The sequence below is a fragment of the Pimephales promelas genome, chromosome 4 (assembly GCF_988280905.1).
Source record: "Pimephales promelas chromosome 4, fPimPro1.hap1.1, whole genome shotgun sequence".
NCBI lineage: Eukaryota > Metazoa > Chordata > Actinopteri > Cypriniformes > Leuciscidae > Pimephales > Pimephales promelas.
This window is the reverse complement of record NC_142772.1, coordinates 40,802,619-40,821,558: the sequence shown is the minus strand read 5'-3', so window position 1 is coordinate 40,821,558 and position 18,940 is coordinate 40,802,619. Positions and strand designations below refer to the sequence as shown.

General features: G+C 35.9%; 1 protein-coding gene across 1 annotated transcript in view; it reads right to left on the bottom strand.

Moving 5' to 3' along the window:
* zdhhc8b (zDHHC palmitoyltransferase 8b) overlaps positions 1 to 18,940 on the bottom strand; it is a 67,842-nt gene that overhangs the window by 7,738 nt on the left and 41,164 nt on the right. Inside the window, exons 2-6 of the mRNA XM_039659148.2 lie at positions 2,566 to 2,687; positions 2,261 to 2,418; positions 2,001 to 2,173; positions 432 to 534; positions 71 to 162 (exon numbers count right to left, since the gene is read on the bottom strand). Coding sequence (XP_039515082.2) covers positions 71 to 162; positions 432 to 534; positions 2,001 to 2,173; positions 2,261 to 2,418; positions 2,566 to 2,687 — 648 coding nt within the window. The remainder of the gene's footprint in view (positions 1 to 70; positions 163 to 431; positions 535 to 2,000; positions 2,174 to 2,260; positions 2,419 to 2,565; positions 2,688 to 18,940) is intronic.

The window sequence follows — 18,940 nt, the reverse complement described above, 5'->3', positions numbered from 1 at the left end:
ACTGTGCGTGCAACTCTGACTGATTATGAACAGGAATATATGTGTGTACAGAAGCCAGTTTTTTCTTTACCTAGGAGCAAGCGGACTGCATAAGACGTGTTTCACGTTGCCACAGCAACCTCGAGTGAATGGATTCACTCCTCCTCTGAACTTTCCTGTCACCTGAGAACAGAGAGAGGAATTCTACTTTCAGCATACTGAGGACAGTGGAAAACAACTGTCCTTGACCCAAAGAACCGTAATGTGGATTGAAAATAACAGCCTTTGTAACAGATGTCATGCACTAACAACAAAAGGCAATCAAGTTGGAAAGGCATCAAAGTGATTCTGAGTGGGTGTTTGCAACATGCGACTACGATTCTGCCTCTACATATGCGTATGTTATTACACAGACCAGATAAATATATTTAGTGTGGTGTAATTTGGGTCACCTGTTCGTTTGTGGTCCGTCCTCTGACTACAAGAACCATGTGAAACCCAGTGAGGCCCATAACAGGGATGAAGAACAGGCCAGTCACACACATAACCACAAGACTAGACAGCAGGAGAGTCAAGGAGCCCAAAAAAAATCACAGCCAATCAGAACATTTTAGATTTGTCATACACAGGTAAGTGGAGCGGGATTATGAGCCGATGAGATCTCACTGTGGGATTTTTTCAGGACTCTTTCATGAATAGCATTTGAAGAGTTTGGTTCCAAAACGCGATAAATGCCATTTTTAAAAAAAATGAGTTACTGCAAAAATCGGACTTTTCAATACCGACCAGATACAAAACAATGTTTAATTTTACGTAAAATGGGATATCCGCCGTGTTATTATGTAATGTTTTCTCCCTTTCTTTCCAAACCGCGACAAACGCCAGTCTCCCTTTTCTGCAAAATGCCACATATCCGCTAAACCAATCGCAACGCACCATTCCACGCAATGTAAACAGTAACGGCAGCGCTTTAACTAACCCGGCTTCCTAGGTTTTCTCTATTTTGTCCTTTCGATCAACAAACAAACAAAAAAATGAATAATTTTGACAGCATTGGTGAACCTGCGGAGGGTAAGGCATCCTGCATGGGTAAACGTGACATCGAAATCGAATCATTTACGTGAGGAAGAAGATGGACTCGGGAGGAGGAAATGCCGGCTGTTGCTTGTTCTCACACGACAGCATCAAACTTCTGTCACGCTGACACACTGACCCCCAGAGGATCTTTTGGAAAACTTTCAGTTGTTTTATTCAAAGTCAATGAAAACCGAGCAGGACCAAGCCAGTTTACAGCTGATCGCCGTCAAAAAAGTTCAGCGGCGACGTCCCAAGGTTGACAACAGCGATGTATATGCATAACGTTAGATCATGCTTAATAAATCATAATTCATGATGATGTGCTCGTCTTAGTTAATGTTTTAATTAAGGTTTTGTTCATCCATGAAGTCATGAATGAAAAACATTGAACTGTTAAAAAAAAAAAACGTTGATAGTTCCTGATGATATTAATATGAATTAATGCATAATTCATTTATTCATGAATTCATGATAATTCATGACATGAACCCTTAAAGTGTTACCGAATATTGTTATATTAAAGCAATGGATTTATGGTATGCACAAGAAATTCAATGTGTATAAAATTTTATTTTGATTAATTGCATTTTGAAAAAAAATAAATTATTGGATTTATTGCATTTTGGGGGAAAAACGATTTGTTTTTATAATAAATCTTTGGAAATCAAAACCTGGATTTCATTTTTTATTGTTATTATAACCTACAAATGCTATGTGAAAATTTGAAACCGAAAATAGTGGTTTTCATCTTCCCATTTTCTTGCTAAAGAAAACACAGTTTTACTCAAATTCATCAAAATGGATTTATAGCGTTTTGGAACCAAACTCTTCATTTATTTGAAATAGAATTCTTATCCAAATCGTTCGAACCCCAAACTTTGAAATCAATTTATTAAATGCAACTAAATTAGCTTTCAGCATGATTGCTCTTCGTGGAAGGATACGTCACAGTTGTGTGGAGTGCACTCAGAGTCTCAAGGTGGTGTAACACGAACAGCAGGCCAAAGGAAAATACGCCCACCATGTGAGCACTTAGAGACAGCAGGAACAAGAAGAAATAGCGATAATTCCTCCGACCAATGCAGTTGTTCACCCATGGGCAGTGGTGGTCAAAGTCCTACAGTGAGAAGGGAAGTATGTATGTGTGAGAGTGCTGGCATCGTGATCATTTTATATAACGCAGGAATTCTGGCATGCGTCTCACCTCCACACAGTTGTCACACACGCTGCAGTGTGAGCAGCGCGGAGGTCTGTAGAAGTGGCACGTGGCACACCACTTCATCCGCACCTGGATTCCCTTTATCTCCACGTTTTTATAAAGCGGAGCTCGGAAATCATCGTCTTTGTCTTCGTCCTCATCCGCTGGGATTGAGGGAGAAACCGAAGGAAATTTTAACATTTACATCAACATTGTCTTGCAGTATTCTAGACGTCCTAATCGTGGAGCGACTGCTGTATCTAATCTTCAGATATTTGAATTGAGAAACTTAAACAATGACAGGATCATACCTCTGGGAAAGACTCCAGGGTCCATGAAGGTGGCCATGCTGAAGTTAGCCAACACAAAGAGGAAGATGATGCCATTGTATAGAGGCACAAGAGGGGAGATGGCCTTGGTTAACCACGGGCACCTGAGAGGGTACAAGAGAGACAGAACAATGTTATAGCTCATAGTTGATCATTTCACAGCCAGAGGTTGTTCATTTTTTGAATCCCTATATGATTCATGCAAACCTCAGAAAACTTGTGAGCTTATGCAACCATAAGCAACCTAATGCTGATTTTTGACAGAATATTTTGATAAAGTCACATTTGCGCAGATACCTTGACTCTAGTGACAAACTAATCAATAAGGTCATAATTTTGAGATGGCCCTTAGTGCAGAACATGAAATCCAGGGGGAGGAGTTGGATCTGGACCCAACTCCTCCCACCTTAAACCCCATCTCCACCCCCTGATCCCTAACCTCTAACCCCACCCCTAATCCTACCGATCTCCGCCCCCTGATCCCTAACCCCACCCCTGATCCCTAACCCCACCCTTAATCCTACCCATCTCCGCCCCCTGATCCCTAAACCCACTCCTAATCCTACCCATCTCCACCCCTTAGATCTGGATCCAACTCCGCCCCCTGGATCTCGTGTACTGCAATGTCGTGCTACTGATAATTTTGGCTGATAACTATACCTATATAATATAATTAATTCCCCATTGGGTCGGGAAAAAATGTGAACGTTATAAATATTATTAGTTGATTATTGTTATCATTATTGCAAACATTATTAAAACGTTGTTAAAATAAAACATTGCTTGAAATGAAATGACGACAATACATATAATTATTATTATATAATAATGCTTAATTAATGAAGAATGAAATGACAACAATAATAATTTGATACAACTAAATTTTATTTATTTAACTATTTAAATATATACATAATAATAACAACAATAATATATTTAATAATAATACAATTAATTATTATAGTAATTTAAAAAAAATATATTTGTATTATTGTTATTATAATAAAAATTATTAAAATATTTATTAAATGTACAGCTCCTGCATTAGCTAAATTATATCAACCATAAACATAGATATTGTTAGTGGCTATTAAACAAACCAATACTGATCAACCACAACTCACAAACAGAGCGTGGCAATGTCTTATGAGTAAACTACTGGTGCCCAACACATACAATACAGGACATTTAGACATGTTTCATAATACACCCTCTAACTGAACTCTACTCAGGTCTCATTTAAGATGGGTTAACAGGCAGAGCAGAGCTTATATATTTCAGCATTTCTAAACTTGGACCTGAGTCTATTACATTTCATTTTCAGGCCAAGAACCGCCCATTCAGACAGGAAGACGCCATTGGATCGACATGTGAAAGGACCAACCACATTTATTTTAGAGGTCCATAAATCTACAACATATATTCATAATACAACCACATTTGAATAAAATCATCCAAAGAAAGATTTATCAGTCTTTGAGAATGGCTGAGATTTCATTTGTGTGCATGAATTGATTGTGAGTAATACAGCAGATGCATAATAATGCAACAAGCCACTCAAGGACATGGTTTACAGTGATTTTACCGATTTATTTGATAAAAACAACATTGTTCAGCACATAATTGCATTTAAGTAGGAGCAATTACAATAAACAATATTTCCATTAAGTAATATAGTCCATTAGCCTGACTGCAGACCGTTTAGTTGCTAAACAGCTGTTACTGTATGTTGGCTTCAAACAAACCTCATCCAATCAGATTATAAAGCTGGACTGACCTATAACTCTCTAAACTCTCCTGCTACATCTATTTTCTCTCTGTAGGCAGTAGATCAGAGTACCATTCTCTCGAACCCGAGGGAAAAGCGCTAACTCATACTCCGTCTACACTGGAGGAATGCCAGGCTTTTCGGAGAGATAAAGTCTCCTGTCACCTTTATCTCACTGGTGCGATACGATACGATACACTCATTCCATGCAGTTTTCTACTCAATTAATTTTTCAGAAACCCATAAACCTAACAATGCAGTCCTAAGAACAAAGCTGTAATGAAGTGGAAGGTAAGAATGATAAAGACAATTGATAAATGAAATGATAAAGACACAACCCCTCAGACACAACAGAGCAAAACAGACGAAATAACTATAATCCAATAACAAACGGGCGACCTCAGAATCAATCCATGCCGTGGGCAAAGAAATAAAAGCCTGTTTTATAGGCCGCATGAAAAGCTCCTTGGGGGTAAACAAGAAGTTATGGAATAAATACTCTGCCTGTGAAATGCAATAACCCTTGATCAGTAGATCTGCAAGTGTCTTGCTCTATGCGAGACAGAGGATATGCTGTGTTCATGAAGCTTAATGTGCCCTTCATCTGAAAGAGAATGCAGAGATTCTTTACGATCTGTCTTTAAAGGTCGGCACATTATTTGGTCGTTTTCACATACTAAAGGCTTGGAGGCCACACTAAAATTGCTAATAGTAAATGTTGAGCACCATATCATAATTCTAGAATGATGATCTAATTCTAAAGGATCATGTGACACAGAAAACCAAAGTAAATGATTGCTGATAATTCAGTGTTGCCATCAAAGTAAAATTACATTTTGAAATATATTAAAAAATAAGCTCTATATTAATCTCCTTTGAATCACCACCACATCACTTTGATAAAAACTGGTTTTGTTTTTTGCACAAAAAAAAGTTAGTTATCTACACTACGAAAACGAAATGTAACTGAAGACCCAATCACCATACATATTTCTAGTTAATACACATTTAATTTAGAAAGTATGTCCATTAATACCACCGTTTGCAGCTATAACATCTTAAAGCGGTCATGAACTGGCTTTTTAAATTTTATTATATTGTTGTCTGAGGTCAACTTATGATGTTCGCTTGGTTTTTGCATTAAAAAACATCAAAATGAATAAGTAATAGGCTATTTTCTACCCTAGTTTTGAGCCTAGCTCCATAACGCTCGGTTTTTATGGGCGTCTCCATTGAAGACATGGAAGTAAACGCCCACTGCTGCGAGTGGACAACAGTTTTGCATATTATAATGAGTTTCAGTCTCGATCTGGTTTGTCATTACGAGGTAGGCCTATGTTATTTAACTATGCATGTAATGCGCAAATCGGTGGGCGGGGCTAAACCGGCCGTGTTGAAGTAGGCGTCGATCTTTTTCTGTGGGGGTGGTGTTTTATCCTCTTTGACGTCATAGTTCCTCACTTTGAAAAACGAGTTGTTTGCTGAGGCTGGTGTCAATAAAAGATTTTATTGGACTAAGGACGTTTTTAGTTCTGAAACTTACAGGATATTCCTATAATATGTTGAAGCTCAAGGAAATTTTGATTTCTCAGTTCATCACCCCTTTAAACTCACACAAACTATAAATGTATAACTTAAAAGCAATTAATTTGCTTGGGATTTTTAGTCTGCCAAATGCACAGTAAATGTATACTCTTCTGTGGAAGGCTTTCAGATTTGGCAAACCCATTGTATTGACTTCACATTGTCATATGAAGCCATCCAGAAAGTGTTGAAAACACCTAATTATCTTATATTGCCAAATTGGTCCAGTCTTGTAAGCGGTGAAATTGTTATAGTATGCATTATTGCATTTAAAAAAATGAATACAAGTGCATTTATTATTTTCATTAAATAATCTAATGTTTATTTCTTTAGTGAGGGCTTCAATGGAAATCGCCATATCTCATTGCCATTTTATTGGTCCACCCCTGAGGATTAAACCAGCGAACTTTGTGTTAGCAGCCCAGATCCTAAACCTAGATTTACCTGCAAGTCTCTAGTATACAAGATTCCCCTATTTTAGTGTAAATTACACAAGCATTTTAACAACCCAAGGGCTTTGCTGGAGGGGTGTATATCAGGTTTAATTTAGCACATTCCCTGCAGTGTCTCATGCCTAGCTGCTACAAACATTAGCATTTCAGTGCCAAAGGCAGTCGCTTTTAAGGAGCCATCTATCTGTGAGGATTATAATTCACCAACAAGATCAACATAGATAAAAGGAACAACCCTGTCAACAACAAATCTTTTAAACCGGTGCTAGGTAATTCATAACTTTAAGAGATTAAAATAAAATACATTACATATGCTAGAAACTAAGAGAGTAATAATAAAATAATTAATTATAAAAAAATATATATATTTTATACATTGTGGGAAAATAAAATAAAATATTAAAATTAAAATGAAATAAAAACTGACAGGATGTTGCAGGTGGTTTCTAAGGCATTATACAGTTTAGGATTTGAATTGTTCAAATCCTCGATCTTAAGTATGGAAAATAATAATTTGCTATACGTCTTAACAACCAGTCATAAATCGATATCTGCTTGGATCATCAAACATCAATCGTTCCCCCCCCCTGTATATGCATGTGGCATCATTGATATGCAGCATACACACCTCCATGATGCACTGGGATGATGGATGTATTTCAGTGATGTAGATCCCATCTGACTACACAAATAACACATTTAAGTGCCCGGATAGAGGGAAAAGCTTTTGAAGTACCACCTATCATATCTGTCAGAGTGTGTCTGTGCTGAAAACGCAACATCATTGCTGGGACTGGGTATGTTTGCTGAACACATTTTCTTGTCTTCGCATTCACTGCATGGATGCAATCATATGCCTGTAGAGATACGATATTTATTCTGTGTTCTTAACAACTGAATTCACACCTCTATTCTCGGTCTTTTTTTTTCTTCACTTCAATCCAAAGCACCACAGGCCAATTAGTGAACCCTGGGAGTCCTGTATCTACTATAAACATTGTTTCATTAATCAACGTGTGGAATCTACATGGTTTATAATGGAGCAGAGGAGTCCAGAAAAAGAGGAAGATGGTGACGGGCTTGAATGCAGGAGATCATTAATCAGTGAGACAGATGCTTACTGAGGGAATGTTGAGAAGCTAATGTTGTGTGGTGAACAGATCCACCCTGGAGCTTCTGACAACAGAGAAATCAAACACGTTATTCATTAGAAGGATTTCCTGTAGAGCCGTACTAAAAGAAAAATGTAATGCCCTACATTTCCCTCATTAGAATCTTATGAAAGTAAATGACTGCTCCAGAGAGTATGCGTGTTGGCGTGTAAGAGTACACACACTACAGTAGGTTCAAAATTAACACTTGCCAAAGCCTTACTGTGTGTAAAATTTACATTTTAATGGTGGAAATGCTTTAAAGTCACCATAAAATCAAAATGGATCTTGCTTTTTTTTGGAATATTGCGGTAGGGGAGCGCGGGGCACAACCTAACGCGGGGTTAAATGTAACACGGACCGTTTACATAGTTCGTCAGGATCAAGCAGGCTGTGTTTACGATATTTTTCTCTTGCTGCCAGAAGACGGTCTCCCGCGAATTTGCGGAAAATTTTGATTATATTTCGTGAAGATACTTGACAAAGAGTGTTGACACCATTAAAGTATTTTTTTTCATCATAGATTTTTTTCGGTTTCTGAGTTGGGTGTATAAGTTTCCAAATCTAACTTTATATTGCCTTAATCACTGTCTTGTTGGCTCAAACATAGCACCGTTTTGAAACTTGTCAGCAATTCCTAGCGACTGTTAGCTAGGCTTAAAATATGTAATACACAGAGGGGTTCGTTGTAACACAGTGTTACAAACAAGACGCCAAGTGTACAACGATAATCAAATGAAAACGGAGCCTCACAACATTTTTTAGGTTTGAGTATACATTTAACTTTGTTGGACTTCCACAAACAATGTTGGAATTTAAAATGTTTAAAATTTATAAAAAAATTAATGAAATGAATGATAACTTGTTTATTTATTAAAAATATGGCCTGTTTTTAATGCAATAAAACCTTAAAATTATTATTTTAAGCTCATTTGTGATTATTACTGTTATTATTATTATTAATAATAATAATTGTACATGCAGCTGCCACACACAAATCTAATTTAATTGCAATTACAATATTTTATCATTTTATTTATTAGTATTTATTGCAAAACTATACAACCCTTTTCTATGTCTCTATCCTTGATATTGACCCACAATAGAAGGATGATTGGATGAGGGATGGATATATGGATATCTGTATACAGATGCACAAACAATATCAAACTATACAAATAAAATTGTACTGAATTAAGTGTGTTACACACAAGTGTTAAAACTAACCCCTCTGTCTGTTACAATTAACCCCATATATGGGGTAAGTTGTAACATTTGCACTTCTGTCATTTTCAGTGCAACTGTACGAAAATGGTAGGTCCTAGAAAAAAACTTTAAGTGTTCATTTGTAGCAGAGATGTGTATGTTGCTTGTGTAAAAAAAATATTAATCTAACCTAATTATTTTTTAATTAACTGAGCCAAAACCAAAATGCGTTAGGTTGTGCCCCGCTCTCCCCTAATTATTATGAATGATTTCTCTCTATATCATTACTTATTTCAAATTCATGTGCTTCACCTTTCTCTTGCAATGACATCTCTTCTCTTCTCTGATGAGACAACCGGTCACTCACTGGTGTTGAAATGAATTAATGTATCGTGATGCGGACGTGAACAGTTCTGCATCGATGCAGTAATTCTCGCGCTAGTGTAAAATGGTGGATGTAGGCATAACCCAAGCGAGTAATCAAAAATGCATCCACTGTTTTAACCAAGCGGCAACCTTCCAGCGTCTCTCGTGAAGCCCAACACGGAAGTGATTTAAACTGACTCGACTGGCCGCTAGATAGGCTCCAAAAGAGAGTCAATTCCATATCCCCGATGTTAAAATGCCCAACTTTACGTCCATAATTTTTTACAGTCTATGGTTAACATTTACAGCATGTAAGCATGTGCGTTATTGTACATTAAGTACACTACTTGACAGTTTCATGCGCTTTAAGTATTTACTAGTGTTTATTAGTTCTAAATGCTCCTGTTGTCTTAAAGGGATACTTTGCTTTTTTTTTTTTTAGCTTAACTGAACAACTTTGGAATTATTGAAATTCCAAATTATCGAATTTCTTTATCAGTTCAACACAGAGTTATAGAAATTCTTAATATAAAAAAAACTGCGCTGGTATCGGATCGGTATCGGTATTGGTCGATACTTTGGTATCGGAATCGGATCGGTTCAGAAAAAATGGTATCGGGAGTTCGGGACATCCCTAAAATGTAGTCATGTGTAGTAATATTGAAAATTGAGGATAGAATGCATTGAGATATCGAAACCAAGACATGATAATTATAACCTAATTGAATCATGACCAGAGAAGATTCACACCCCTATCACTCTAGTAAACAACAATCCGATCAATTCCCGATGGACAAGTCCCGCCCTGCATTTTTCTTGTTCGAGAAGTTACAATAGGGAAGAAAAGACTAATTGCAACTTCCATTTTGTGCTGACTTTTACACTGTCACAGATACTGTTCATCAATGCCGCATGAATTCCTGATACAAAACTAAATTTGAGTTTAACCAATATTTAACTGTCAGTGCATAAGTTAAAATAATTCCGAAATCAAATCGGTTCACAATGCATTCAAGAATCGCAAATCAGTGTCAAAACAAATGATCACACCCATAGTGTTTACAATAAAGTTGTTCATCAGAGATTGCTGTTAATTGTTAAGACTGCAAAGTTAAGCAACAACATAACTTTTGACGCTGTACATTAGCAGAGGCGATACCCCCATTTCTAATCTCGGTTGGGGGGTGTTTGTGGTGCGGAACTAGCCCGTTTTCACTAATCCTTACTGGGACGCTAAAGCTTGGTTTCCCCTTATCAGCTTCAGCAGTGTTTGCCAACTCATTCGCTGTGCCCCAAAGGATCTCACAATATTCCTCCAGACTTTTAGCAGAACACATTCACACACAATAATCCAATTAACCTATCATGCAGCTTATAATTAGCTTAATCAGGTATTTGCTGTATCCTAGTGGACTGACTTACTGTAGCAATGAAAATTCAATTGGGCCCCTCAAATAAAGCATAAAAGATATAAAAAGGTGAAAGGAAATGGTCAGATTTCTGGCAAAGTGGACTGTGCACATGCTCAGGAAATGTAAGAGCTGATGGCTCACAGGGGCTCCAAAATGAGTCACGTTTAGGGTCAGTAAGATTTTTTAAAGAGGTCTCTTATGCTCACCAAAGCTGCATTTTATTTGATCAAAAACACAAACAAAACATTCAGCAGCCATTACTCCAGTCAGAAATCATTCTAATATGGTGATTTGATCCTAAAAAAAATAGGGCTGTTGAACGATTAATCGCATCCAAAATAAAAGTTTGTGTTTACATAATATATGTAGGTGCACTTTGTATAATTATTTTGTGTGTGTGTGTGTGTGTAGGCCTAATATATATATATATATATATATACACTATCGATCAAAAGTTTTAGATCTGTAAGATTTTTTATGTTTTTAAAAGATGTCTTATGTCTCTTCTGCTCACCAAGGCTGCAATTATTTGATAAAAAATACAAAAAAAAACCCAGTAATATTGTGAAATATTATTACAATTTAAAACAGTGGTTTTCTATGTGAATATATAGTGAAGTGATTATATAGTGATTTTATATATATATATATATATATATATATATATATATAATTTATTCCTGTGATCAAAGCTGAATTTACAGCATCATTACTCCAGTCTTCAGTGTCACATGATCCTACAGAAATTATTATAATATGATGCTCAAGAAACATTTATGATTATTATCCATGTTGAAAACAGTTTTTTACATTTTTATTTCAGGATTCTTTGATGAATAGAAAGTTTAAAAGAACAGAATTGATCTGAAATGGTAAGCTTTTGTAACATTAATCACTACCATTCAAAAGTTTGGGGTCAGTAAGAATTTTTTTTTTTTTTTTTTGGGGAAAGAAATTAGAAAATACTTTTATTCATCAAGGATGAGTTAAACTGATCAAAAGTTACAGTAAAGACATTTATAAAGACATTTATAATGAAAAGATTATTTTTTTAATAAATGCTGTTCTTTTGAACATTCTATTCATCATAGAATTTTGGAGAAAAAAATGGTATACAACTGTTTTCAACATTGAAAATAATAATGTTTTTTGAGCTTAAAATCAGCATATTAGAATGATTTCTGATTTCATCATGTGACACTGAAAACTGATGTGTAATCAGCAACAGTAATGATGTTGAAAATTCACCTTTCAAATTACATTTTAAAATAGAAAACAGTCATTTTTAAATTGGCATAATATTTCTGTTTGTCTAAAAATAAAAGGGTAATTACTGACTTTATTTCTCAAAATTGTGAGTTATAACCTTGAAACTTTGAAAAATAAAGTCAGATTTGTGAGATATAGTCAAATCACAATTGCAAGGAAAAAATGTTGGAATTGTGAGATTTAAACCTCCCAATTCTGACCTTTTTCTTGCAACTGCGAGTTTAAATCTTGCAATTCGAAACAAACTTTCATACAAATCCTCACCTCACGCCCTGATTTTGAAACTTCTCAACTAATTTTATAGCGCTTCTTTTCATAATCAAGAGATTCTGAATACACAAACTCACAAACAAGATGCAGTTAGAAACGCAAATATAGATCAATCCCATATTAATCACCTCTGCAAGAGTTAAAGCATTAGTCAAAACACAGCCGGAGGGAGTAATTCTCCCATAGATACTGAATACACACTTCTAACAGGTCAAAACTTACAAGAGAACTATTACCAGCATAATCTCACCAGTTTGAAAACAATGAGCACACTATACCACATGGTACACCCTGGGCATTATGGGGTGTAATCCACATCAAAGAGATTATCTTCACTGCTAGCCCTTTAAACAACTTAATAATGAGAGGGAAAAGCACCATAAATAAGGTCACAAAGCCCCGCCGGTCTATTAATCACGCTCTGAAAGGACAATAGAAGAGATGACATCTGCTCTTTCCTCATATAGATCTGTTTAAAATGGTAGAGTACCCCCAACAACAGCAGCTTAAACGGATCTGAGCTAAACAGAGGGCTGAACTAAGCAATCTAGAGCTGGATAAATGCGACCGGGTCAGATTTAGACCAAAGAGAATCTGTCCACAAACATCTTCACCACTGTTCACTGAAGCCTTTGTAAATATCTCCACACTGTCATATCCTTGCAGACTCAAAGCAAGTTACATCCACAGGTGTGCCCCTCAAAAACACACACACACACACACACACACACACACACACACACACAGTTCTGTCCTGACAGAGCATATCCGAGTGGCAGTTGTTGGCCATCTCCACATCACATTCTTTACCAAGCGTATTTTAAGGCCAGACTGCAGCTGCTGTGGTTAACATGCATGGCAAATATCGGACAGCCAAAACCAGGCCGAACATCAAGAGCTGGGCAAATTCTGGGAACTAAAGATTTACAGATGTCTATCAAATGTATTTAATGTTAGTTTTGGTTAAAGTGTACCATTTTTAAAAACAACATTCAAATGAAAATAGACTTTCTCTTTAGTAAATGTCAGTCTGAAGTAATGGATAAGGAAAATTTTGAAATCATAGGAATAAATTACATTTTAAAATATATCATAATGATAAATCATATTTATGATCAAATAAATGCAGCCAGACTTTTTTTAAAAGCATTAAACATAAAAAAAACAAAAAAAAAAAACGGTAATGGACGGTAACAGTAATTGTCCTAAAACTTGACTCAAGACGTGCAGTTGACAAAACTGAAGAAAAAAAATATAGATTGAATATAAATATAGACTGTGTTATTTTATTAATTATATTATGTCCATCATGAACTGCTTAATAGCAAATCATTGGAGTGAAGATTCAATCACTTACTCATCATAACACACACAAAAGACACTCACCTCCTGGCATAATGGCATCACTGCCCAAAAAAAATATCACAGAACTAATCAGAATAAATCTCTTTGGTTCACTGATTTTAAATATTTGAGTCACTGGGGTATATGACACAGCAGTGATAAGAATAAAACCCCATCCATTCTTATGACATCTAGGCATTTAGATTGGCTTGGGCGGAGAATGACCCAGATGGAGTGGCTGCCAAGTACTGGAACTTAATATCATCTTTCTCCTTGACCTTAAGAGGCACTATTTATTTGTGTGTCCCCAGCTAAAACTACACACGTTTGCACACAAACACGAATGTGTAGTGCAGATCACATATCTTCAAGCATATTGTTGAATGAATGCAAGTAGCTGGAAACCATTTTCAAGCCACTTCCTGAACGGAAGTCCAGACAGAATGAGTCTAAGTGAGAGAGGGGAACAATCTGCACGGTCAAACAATGTTTACTCAACTGTTGCTTGTGTCAGACTCAATTCAGCTGAGTGTTTGTTAAGAGAAGATAAGGTCCATCAGACAATTGCTAGCATTTCTATAAACCTGTCCAACTGAATGAACGAGGTCAAAAGTCACTGATCTGAAACCTGCTGTGTGGTCACTACACCTCACGAAAAAAAAATATATCGTTGGTTTAACTTAAAAAAAAAATGAAGTAACCTGGTTGTCTTAAAACTTTAAGTTCATTAATATTGAAAAATTGAGTTAATACAATGAAGGAGATTGATTTAATAATCAGAAACTCAAAATATTATGTTATCTGAACCACATAAATTATCTAAGTTGATTTGACAGAAGAAAAAAACGTTATGATAACAAATCATGATTTTTTTTTTTACAGGGTACAAACTAGGCGTGTGTGTGTGTACGAATATTCGATATGTAATTATTATTCGAAAAATAAAATACTATTCGAATTTTTGATACGAATGTTTACACATAGGCCTACTGTTTAATGTTTTCGACTAAAATAAAATGTTAATATATATTGTAAGCTTGTTGTGTATTGCCTAATTGTAAGCTTGTCCAGAAATGGTGACAAAAACGTAAAAAAACCCCAACAACTTAAAAATAACGTCTTTTCCGTTAAACACAATTTAAATAAACGAATATTCAAATATTCGATTTTTATGAGCCCGAATATTCGAATGCAATATTTTTGAAAAATGCCCATCCCCAGTACACACACACACACACACCCCAATCCAAAACAGTTGATGGCCCCAATTGACTTCCATAGTATGGAAAAAAAATACTATGGAAGTCGGAGGGGTCCATTAACTGTTTGGTTACAGACATTCTTCAAAATATCTTCTTTTGTGTTCAGCAGAAGAAAGAAATTCCCACAAGTTTGGGACAACTTGACAGTGAGTAAACGATGACAGAATTATGTTTTTTTTAATCTCTTTAACGTGTCTACACTGTGCGTACCACTACGCCACAGCTCTAATGTAAAATACAACTAGATTAGCTCTGTTCTCATAGAGTTTTTGCACGTGCATGAGTAGGTCTGTTCCTGGATCAGTTTCCTCCGAGTTACACAATCATGTTTTGGTCTAGGCGTAAAAAAAAAAATTGTTTGTTTCCGGTTTCCGACCGACCCTGTCAATTTATGTGCGACCCAAAATTATTTTATGAGCTTGGGGAAGAAATAATAAAAATTAAATAAATACACAAATAAAAAACTCTGAGGCGAACTATTAATTTACGTTTTTGTACAGCTCCGTCTTTTTATAGCACGCGATGTAAGATGCATCTTGTCCTCCAGCAATCTATTAACAAACGAGGCAGATATCGTTCGTCAAACTGAACTATATCTATAATACATATTATAGAAGTCTTTTTTTTGTAATTTAGGATATTTTTATTCATATTCGCACACATACAAATACATGCATTCATAGGCATGCACACACCACATACTAATACCTCCATCCGCCTAGTTTTATTAAAAAATCATCCTATCATGATCCAATCATGATCCCAATCCCATCTTCTGCTGTCTAGCACTTCTTTCGCCATGTATTTGTTAGTTTCTTTCATTATTTTATGCAATCCAAAACACTCTAACCTGCCGCGGTTCGTATCTCTAGAGCCCGTCTAACTTGTCCGCTTTTCCGGGACAAATGGATTTTTGAAGGACAAGTAAAAGAGAATTTTACTCGCCCCAACGGACAAGTAGCCTGATTAGAACATCAATAACAAACAAAAAAATAACTAGGGAATCACTAAACCGAGAGAATGATTCTGATTTTATTACATTTATTGCAAGTTGCGATCGATTGTGGATAATAAATGTAGCAGGCCTACTGTATTATGGTAAGGTTGCGCTGTTGACGCTCGCGCAGAGAAATCTACACACGAGCGGAGCACACACACACAGTTAACAACATACTCTGCCTATAAAAAATCTAAATGTGGAGTTTTTATATTTTAACATATGTTAAGCACTAAGCAGCCTCAATTATTTTTCCTGAATACCATCACGATTGAAAAAGTGACATTGATTTCCTACAGTTCAATAAACAGTTAAGATTAAGTCACTTACTGTTTATAAGCAATATTGGGTGTTTTTGTTCCATTTCAGCAGCGAAAATAGTTCCAAAGAAAAGTCACAGCAGAACCACGACGCATCTCACAGGAACTCATCCTGTTTTCATTACTGAATGATTCAGCATTTTGAACGAATCGGTTGAGTCAAGAATTCAATGACCCATTCATAAACGTCAACATCCGTCTCATTCGTGAATGAATCAACCGTTTGAACGAATCGTTTGAATTAACGAATCAATAACTCACTCATTTATACGGCCGCCTGCCGCCACCTATTGGCAGTTTAGTGTTATGTTTATAAGTAGCCTAGTATAATTCTTTCCAATATTTCTTATTTGCACATTTAAATCAATTTCATAACATTATTTTATGAAATTGTAATTTTTCAGTGTAAATTATTTAATTTCATCAGCCCTACCTAGGGTAACAGTATGCTTCATCTTTCATTTTAAATTCCTAAATTTGATCAATAAATTCAATTATTTAGAATAATAAGACACTATAGGGCATTTAATAATATTGGTGGAGGGGATGCCCTTAAAGGTGCAGATATTACAATTTGCCTTTTTTAAATATCAAAGCTGATTGAACACTGATGAGAATATTGCTTCAGAATAAAAAATAAATAAATTTTAAAAATCTGGACAAGCAACTTTTTTACTCTGACAAATTTACTTACAAGCACGTGAAAAGGCTTAAGGGAATAGTTCACTTTGAAATTAATTTTTGATATGTTTTAGCTTAACTCAAGGGCATCCAAGATGTAGTTGTCTTTGTTTCCACAGTAGTTTCAATTTTGATATTTTTAGGTTTGACTATCCCTTTAATGTCGAGCCCTGAATAATTTCCTACCCATCCCTTGCTGCCACTGAAAAAAAAAAAAAAAAAAAAAAAAAAAAAAAATCCCTACCGACCCATGACCTCAACTGACAACCAACCGGAACCAAACTTTTTTTTTTTTAGGCCCTAGCAGAACTTCTCCTTTCCCTCTGATTTACTGCTTTCTCTACATAGCTTCACGCACATTAAAAGCCCATTAAAGGCCTGATCTACACACATGCACACACATAGTGGGAACAGAATCACTGTGAGCATGTAGAATGCAGAGGCCTGATTTACTATCATGTTTGACGTGGGTCATTTCTCTGTGATGGAAAACAACAAGATATGGTGACACTGGCTGAGGTACGCTGCATCTGGCACACAAATGTGGCAGAACAGTATATCGTTTGATAAATATGGCTGTATTTTCTGACTATACCGAGTTCATATAGGAAAAATGAGCAAAACCGCATTGTGAATTAAAAAGATTGCAAGATTAAAACAAACACACGATGACAGCTCGGCAATATTACCTTCCTTCCTGTCTGTCTGCTGAGACTGATGCTAACAACGCCCCTGGATTTAATAAGACAATCCAGCTGAGTGTAAAAGACTGTAAAAAGATATCGCCTGTCATGACCCGTATAATCAAAGTAGAGGAGGGGAGAGAGAGACCCTCAGAACAACTGGGAGCTTTCACATGCCGAGGGCCGCAAAGAGACATTATAGTACAGAGACATCACGTACAGAGGATAGGAGGGAGAGAGATTGTCTGTGTATGTAAATATGCCTACGAAACATGCATTTCAAACAATGGATGGATGGACGGACGGATGGAAAACACTTGCTAAATAAAATAGAAAAACTTGTTGTAGTAAGGAAACACAATGAATTATGCAATACCATACTGTAGGGGTGTAACGATACCCTCATGTCACGATTCGATACATATCACGATACTGAACTCACGATACGATATTTTTGCGATACTCCATGACATGTGGTAAAAGGTTAACAAAAAATGTACTGTTGATTAAAATGCTAAATTTGATTTTACATTGTGGGTTTAAATGAATAGGCTTGGACTTGCCTCTGAAACCCAAGGAAAATAACAATTTTCACGATTCTGAAGCTGAAAATACAGAATTATTTTAGATGAATATGCTTGCACTCTTTCACTGGCTAGATATATTTAAAATAATTTAGGACACTTTTAACTGGGAACATCAGATATTTGGCATTATCAGGACCCACAAATATTCCCCCATTGCATTATTCTACATTATAATCAACATTATATATAGTAGTTTAATGTAGTATTGACACTAAAACTCTGAAAACTTGAATTTTTTCTCACACAGTCATTTTTATTTTGGGGGGACTATCCACGATACATATTGTCACTATCCACGATACGTATTGTTGCATTTTTGTATTGCGATATATTGTGGTACGATATATTGTTACACCCCTACCATACTGCTAGGAAAAGTATCTGGATTTACCTGACATAAAATGTTTATAATAGTGACTAAAATACACTATGGCGCAGAGACAGTGTGAGAATGCCATAAAAATGACATCCCTAAACATTGACCAGAGAGAGCAGCTGGATAATATATTTTCTTGTAAAGAAAAAAAAAAATCCCCTCTTATAATAAAATATATTTTTTGTCAAACAAACAGGCAATACAAAGGCAATGTGTTGGCCATGTGCTTAGTTCATCAAAGCATTTGTAAAGGTTTTTTTTTTTCTTGGAACATTACCAAAATGACAACCATCTGAGGTTTAAAACTCAATGTCAGATGTAACATATAGTGTAAATAGTGTTTTGAGAGCCTGGTTTCTTATTAAACTGATTACTGTATGTGTGTGTGTCTGTGTGTGCGCATGTCTCTCTACCAATGTGTGTCTGGCCCAAAACCCACACTAAGCCATCTGGATAGAGACCGAGAGATGGAGTGAGTGGTTTAGAAAGAGGGCAAACAGTCGTCTGTGTGTGTGAGTGTTCAACCAAGCTGATTTTCTTAAAGGTACATACACAAATGTTTCATTATGTTGCATGGGCATACTGTATATACAGCAAGTTGTCCTTGAATGATAGTGTTTAAGTAAATG